The sequence below is a fragment of the Rhamphochromis sp. 'chilingali' genome (assembly GCF_963969265.1).
Source record: "Rhamphochromis sp. 'chilingali' genome assembly, chromosome: 5".
In the NCBI taxonomy this organism is placed as follows: domain Eukaryota; kingdom Metazoa; phylum Chordata; class Actinopteri; order Cichliformes; family Cichlidae; genus Rhamphochromis; species Rhamphochromis sp. 'chilingali'.
The window spans coordinates 37781849-37788832 of NC_137932.1; the positions used below are offsets into that span (position 1 = coordinate 37781849).

The following is a 6984-nucleotide window of genomic DNA, read 5'->3' on the forward strand; positions in this document are numbered from 1 at the left end:
AAGTCTCTCTTAATCTGAAATTGCTCTCTGATTTGTTGTTGTTCTTTTTTGCAGATTGGTGAGCCTCTGCTGATATTTGTTTCTGATAAACTCTACATCTCTAAGATGCTCCTTTTATACCCAGTCGTGTTACTGATGTGTTTTTGATTAACCTAATTAGTTACAAAAACTCATCTTTTTAAACTTGCTTTTGGTTGATTTTTATTTTTGTTTTAGCTTCTGTGAAGCACTTTGTGATTTTTGTCTTGAAGGGTGCTATATAAATACAACTTTACTTACTTGTTTTGCAGAAATTGAAGAATTGGACTGCATTTTATTAAGGCTGATAAACCTTGTTGGGTTCAAGACAAAGATACTGAAGTTTTGATGTCAGGTTAACTCTAAGTTATTTATGTAAAACTCCACATTTCTGCCATCTGTGCTGAAGACTGTAGAGATGACAGTGGACTTCAGGAGACATCCTTCAACACTGCTCCCCCTAACCATATCAGACAGCCCGGTGTCAATTGTGGCGATCTTCAAGTTCTTGGGTACCACCATCTCCCAGGACCTGAAGTGGGAGACCAACATCTCCTCCATCCTCAAAAACACCCAGCAGAGGATGTACTTCCTGATACAACTGGGGAAGTACAGTCTTCCACAGGAGCTGCTTATCCAGTTCTACACTGCAGTCATTGAGTCTGTCTTGTGCTCCATCACAGTCTGGTATGGAGCAGCCACTAAACAGGACAGGAGCAGACTGTAGCGGACTGTACGGGCAGCAGAAAGGATCATCGCCGCCCCCCTGCCCTCCATCCAGGATCTGTACCTCTCAAGAACCAGGAAACGGGGAAAATCATCACAGACCCCTCACACCCTGGACACAGACTTTCTCTACCTGCTGCCCTCTGGCAGACAGTACAGAAGCCTGCAGACCAGGACCACCCGACATAGGAACAGTTTCTTTCCCCTCACCATCTCCCTCTTAAACAGTTGAACTGTCACACTGCTCACACTGCCAGACTGCAACTGCACCTTATGTACATTCTGTAGTATTCATTCCATTTCATTTTATCCTGTATTTTATGTGTATAAAATTTAGATGCTGTGATTTCAATATTAATTTAAAAAAAAATGACCACTGAGGGTGGCACAGTGGTGCAGTGTTTAGTATTGTTGTCTACACGTCAAGGAGGTTCTGATTTTACACTTCCTGGTTGGCTGAGGCCTTACTGCGTGAGGTTTGCTTGTTTTCCCCGTACCTGCGTAGGTTCAAAATCCTTAAAGCAACTTTGTTTACTAATCCTGCCCTCCATGCCCCTCCCACCTAAATATACAACTACTTAAAGGCACCTGGAAAGGTCCCAATGAGATTAAATGGATAAAATCCCTGCTGCTTGTCCTGATCTTCTGGTCGTAAAGTCCAATGTGTTGTCTTTGCTGTAACAAACAGAGGAAATTCCTTCTGTCCCCTAACTTCCAGGAGTCACCATATCAGCCACAGCTGAGCCATCAAACAGGAAAACCCCGTTTTCCCTGGGATGTCAGAAGTGGCTGCAGGATCAGATATTTGTGGATTTACCATGTGTTGATTACATCCCTTTCTCAGAGTCTTTCTTTTAATGGTTGTTTTCCTCTTTCTGTTCTGTTGCATTTCCTGTCTTGGACCACAGCTGATATGGCTTGCTCAGAGAACGCTCAGCTGCAAACATGTTTGCAGAGCTCCTGCTATAGTGTCAGCTCTCTCTCAAAGTGCACAAAGGGTAATAAAACATTTCCATTTTCTCAGGAAAAAACAGCCAAAGCGTGGAGCTCACTGAAGAATCTGGACTATCCTGGGATTAAAGATGACTGCCCTAAAGGTGAGAAGACACCCAAACCCCAGCAAAACATGAACTTAAATGTAGGAGGGAAAGTGTTTTACATTCCAAGAATGTGTGCAGTTAGATATCCTAACACTCGAATAGGTTCCTTAGCTCTCTGCCGGGACCAGGCAAAACTCCTCACCCTCTGTGATGACTACTCTGTGTGCAGCAACGAGTTCTTCTTTGACCGGGATCCTGCCTTCTTTCACCACATCTGCCATTTCTATGCAACCGGAGTGCTTTGGATCATAGTGGAAATGTGTCCCATCAGCTTTGAGGAAGAAATTGCATACTGGGGCCTGAGCCTGAAGGACACACAGCTCTGCTGTTGGATGGTGTTTCAGGAGAAGGTAGATGAGTTGAAGGAGAACCTGGAGGTGGAAAGAGAACTAATGGCTGAGGTCGAGGTAAAGTACAATGATGATTATTTCAAGGACATGATGTTTGGGGACGTTCGGATGACTATGTGGAACATTGTGGAGAATCCGTACTCGTCAACTCTTGCGAAGACTTTCACTCTGCTCTCTAACCTTTTCGTGCTCTTGTCCATCGCTTCAATGTGTCTCAACACTGTGGAAGAACTACAGTCGTACAGAATCGATGACAAAACCTACATGGAGTGGGGAGAGATCGTCACCATTGTGTTCTTCACCTTTGAGTATTTGATTCGTCTCATCACCACTCCTGACATTGTATTATTTTTGAAGAGCGGACTTAACTTTGTGGACATGGTTTCAGTCATGCCTTATTTTGTCCAGATCATCTTTGAAGCCTTTACTGACTCCGAGGATGTGAGTGCACAAGAAGACCTCAGGGCCATGGCCCGGGTCAGTAAGCTCAGCCACGTCCTCAAAATTGTCAAGTTGCTGCGGATCTTTCGGATTTTGAAGCTAGCCCGCCACTCGACCGGCATGAGGGCCTTTGCATTTACTCTGCGGAGGTGCTACCAGGAGGCCTATTGCATTTTTTTCTTTATCGCCTTGGGAATCTTCACATTCTCTGCTCTTCTGCATTCAGCAGAAAGGGAAACCGAAGGCTCTCCCATCAGCAGTATCCCGTACGCCTGGTGGTGGGCAGCAGTAAGTATCACTGTCTGTAGCTATAAACTCCACATCTCCACGTCTGCCTTTGACTTTTTCTTTCTAAGCAAACATCTGCCTATTATGTGCGCTAATAAAAGGAAGGTTCAACACCAGCCGGCCAGGCTTCTACCTTTCTACCTTTAAAAACCCGCCTTCCAGCCAAATGGCTTTTAGCTAGGCTTTAGCTTCAGCCAAGTGGAAGCTAAATTGGCTAGTCATTCATATGTAAATTAGGTTGTTATCTGGGAATTCTGGAGGGGAGTGGGGGTGTGTGAATGAGGGGGTGGGGGAGCTGCTAAAAGCTGTGAACTTCCTTTTGTGTTCGTCTTGATGCATTCTCAATCATCCAGGGAAATAAATCTCCAAAAGTCACCAACTTGGAGTGTTTCAGTTTGCCATCTTAGGGAGAAATCAACAGACATGGGTGTATGTCCTTTGTTGCTGAGATTTATTGATAAAAACAGTACAAAAAACCAACCATTTGTACACATATTTACAAATAATAATAAAAAGTGAGTGAGTACATTTCAACATTTTCAGCAATCACTCACAATCCTGGCACTGCCATGGTATCTGTAGTCTGCATTTCCAGTGTGTGGGGATCATTTGTCACCAACTGCATCACGTGCTACAACCCTGGTCTACATATCACCGTTGATGAACAGCTTTTCCCATCAAAGACTCGGTGTTGTTTCCTGCAGTATATTGCAAGTAAACCTGACAAGTTTGGGATCAAGTTTTGGGTGGCTTGCGACCTAAAATCCAAGTACATTTGCAATGTCTTCCCATATCTTGGCAAGGACCCCAATCGTCCCAGTGGGGAGAGACTTTCTGAAAATGTAGTAATGAGGCTGATGGAACCATTCCTAGACAAGGGCAGAAATGTTACCACGGACAATTTTTTCACATCGCTTTCACTGGCACAAAAACTTCTTAGACGGAAAACCACCATCCTCGGCACAGTCAACAAGATTCGCAGGGAAATTCCTCAATCCACTAGACAGACAGATCGCAATGAATTCACCACTCAGGTATGTTGCAGGTCTTTTGTGGTTCTATGTTTATGTGTTTCATTGTGTGTAAAAGGGCTATGGAAATAACCATTTATCTTATTTCTTAGGTGTTTTCAACCTCTGCTGCCACGCTGACGGCGTATGCAGCCAAACGGAAGAAGACAGTCTATATTCTTAGCAGCATGCACAGCGTGGTTCAGACTGATAACACTACCAAAAGGAAGCCAAACACTGTCTCCCTTTACAACAAAACAAAGTGTGGCGTGGATGTGATGGACCAGATGGTTCGGGAGTACACTGTCCGCAGAGGAACACGGCGCTGGCCAGTTGCCGTGTTTTATAACATGATTGACATGGCAGCACTGAATGCACATGTGCTGTATCAAGCATGCACCGGGATGAAGGAAAGACGGGTGGACTTCCTGGTGGAGCTTGCAAGAGAGTTGGCTCACTCTCATGTAGCTGGGAAGAAGGCAAGAAAAGAACAGTTGCTTTGGACACAACCCTCCACACCTAGCCCTGGAAAGAGAGCCATGTGTCAGGTCAAACACAAATGCAAGAACAATCATGCCACTGTGCGATGTGTTCACTGCTACAGATACACATGTGGTAAATGCAGAGATACCATGGCAGTGCCAGGATTGTGAGTGATTGCTGAAAATGTTGAAATGTACTTACTCACTTTTTATTATTATTTGTAAATATGTGTACAAATGGTTGGTTTTTTGTACTGTTTTTATCAATAAATCTCAGCAACAAAGGACATACACCCATGTCTGTTGATTTCTCCCTAAGATGGCAAACTGAAACACTCCAAGTTGGTGACTTTTGGAGATTTATTTCCCTGGATGATTGAGAATGCATCAAGACGAACACAAAAGGAAATTCACAGCTTTTAGCAGCTCCCCCGGACAAACAAGGAGGCAGTTGGCAGTTAGAAATTAGCAATCATTCTCACACACCCACTCCCCTCCAGAATTCTCAGGTAACAACCTAATTTACATATGAATGACTAGCCAATTTAGCTTCCACTTGGCTGAAGCTAAAGCCTAGCTAAAAGCCATTTGACTGGTAGGCGGGTTTTAAAGGTAGGTTTTAAAGGTAGAAAAGCCAACTGGCTGCTCTCGGGGGCTCTAAGTGTCAAAGAAATGTGTACTACAGCACCTAACCCAAACCAGCCGCTTATTTCCTTTTGCAGTCTTTTTTCACCTACCTACTCTTCCCCTGAGCAATAAGTTGAACGTTCTAACACCTACAAGTGTGACTTTCACCTGTCTAGAAATGTAAATACTCTCTAGATCAAAGGTTATTATTCCACTACTTATTAGTCAAACACAGAAATTAATTGATTTTCACAAATGTAACATGCAGTGATCTGTACTTATGTTTGGCTTAAAAAACTAAATTCTTCTCAGCATTTTTTTAGTCTATTTGCATAAATTTCTTAAATGTCATTTCATGAAAGGCAAACCCTGCCCAAACTGTTTTCTCATAAAGAATTAGAAGATGGCAATCCTAACACTGGTCAACGGAAGTGGTCTGCTGTCTGTGCTTTTTCTTAAGTATTTTGACACCTGCTAGAGCCACAAAGAGGCTAGGGTGTAGGTTTTGATGGAAGCAGCAGCCTGATTGTACAGAACTGTCCAATAAAGTTACACATTTTAATGTTTATACTTGCACTGCAGTTCAGATAATGTCTTTGTGTTGCTTTTGAAGTGAAATTAAACAAGTAAGTGTCGATTCAGCAGACATTTTCAAGGCCAGCTGTACTACTTGTTAGTGTAAACTTTTAATTCATTCTTAGAATCAAAAATAACTCTGATTAAAGGAAACATTCCTGGAAACTGAACATAGGATTTTGTTTCCCCTTTTCTCTCTCAGGTCAGTATCTCCACTGTGGGCTACGGGGATGTGGTTCCTGTAACTATCCTGGGCCGCATCGTGGCCTTTGGATGCATTACTTTTGGGATAATCCTCAACGGCATGCCGATTTCTTTCCTGTTTAACAAGTTCTCTGATTACTACAGCAAACTAAAGACCCAAGCTTACAATTCTACCTCAGTCCAGCGCCGCTTTCAGCTTAAGAAGAGACTCAAGCGTAAAATGGATGCATGGTTCCATCCCTTTGAAGAAGATGACACCACAGCCCAATCCCCATGCTAAGTGCATCTCATACATGACCACTGTGTACTGTGAACGTGCTGCAGCCTCAAGCTGCCTTCAAAAGTTAAAATGTGGTGCAAAAAAATTAAACCTAGCACATGTGAACGAGGGCAGGAAGAGGAAGTGGAAAGTTTCTTTGTACTGATGCAATTTCAGGCCTGGTAGTTTCACAACTACCACATGCACCACTGTTTCTTTTTCATTTTGTATGTATCTTGTATGTAAGTAATTCATGCGATTGAAAAGGAGCCTGGATGTCCAACCCAGGTATTTTAACCTCAGGTGAATCCATCGTGATGCTTATCTTCCACCTGACACCAGTGAATTATAAATAATGAATGCCTGCCAATGACACCTTCTTTTTTAAGTATGTGTCACATGCGACTGCGACATACCAAACAGGGCTAAAAGGGGTTTCTGGTTACCATATAGGTTACACTGTAGATTTCCCGCTAAAGCAAAATTGTACTAAGGAATAACGACCTTGACACGATGTTTTGGTGAAGGTCAAATCAAACGTTTCTGGATAAAATGTGAGCAGGTTTTGACATGTGCCAAGAGGAAAATGTATTCTCTCTGTTCCCAAATGACTTGGGATTAATAAAAACAAATGAATACAACAAAACTTGCATCTATTATGTTGCAGTATGTTAGCCTCAAAGGTTAAGTAATAAATTACCAACAATTTTTAAAAACTGTCCTTAAAATAGATGTTTATTGAAAGAGAGTTGCATTTTCTGTGCAGTTTCTTTACACTCATGTCACTGCTTGATGCCTGATAAAAGAAAATGTTTATATGGCCTTATCTGAGCTCTGTACCAGGAAAATAAAAGGTCATTTTCACATTTAATGTCTGGGGGGAGGACTTCACAACAGTTCCTG

At 42.7% G+C, this 6984-nt stretch overlaps 2 protein-coding genes across 3 annotated transcripts; both read left to right on the forward strand.

Moving 5' to 3' along the window:
- The first annotated feature begins 1365 nt into the window (after positions 1 to 1365).
- On the forward strand, positions 1366 to 6659 carry LOC308397493 (potassium voltage-gated channel subfamily V member 2-like). Of its 2 annotated transcripts, XM_080883422.1 has the most exons (3): positions 1366 to 1841; positions 2014 to 2923; positions 5821 to 6659. In XM_080883422.1, the coding sequence occupies exons 2-3, from the start codon at positions 2102 to 2104 to the stop codon at positions 6100 to 6102; spliced, it is 1104 nt and encodes a 367-aa protein (XP_080739548.1). In that variant the 5' UTR covers positions 1366 to 1841; positions 2014 to 2101; the 3' UTR covers positions 6103 to 6659. The 2 variants fall into 2 exon arrangements, with proteins under 2 accessions (XP_080739548.1, XP_080739547.1); XM_080883421.1 differs by having other exon boundaries at positions 1366 to 2923.
- Positions 3247 to 4689, forward strand: LOC308397494 (piggyBac transposable element-derived protein 4-like). Its single transcript, XM_080883423.1, has 2 exons — positions 3247 to 3957; positions 4047 to 4689. Exons 1-2 carry the CDS (start codon positions 3493 to 3495, stop codon positions 4584 to 4586), a joined length of 1005 nt encoding a protein of 334 aa, XP_080739549.1. The 5' UTR covers positions 3247 to 3492; the 3' UTR covers positions 4587 to 4689.
- Positions 6660 to 6984: the final 325 nt, after the last annotated feature.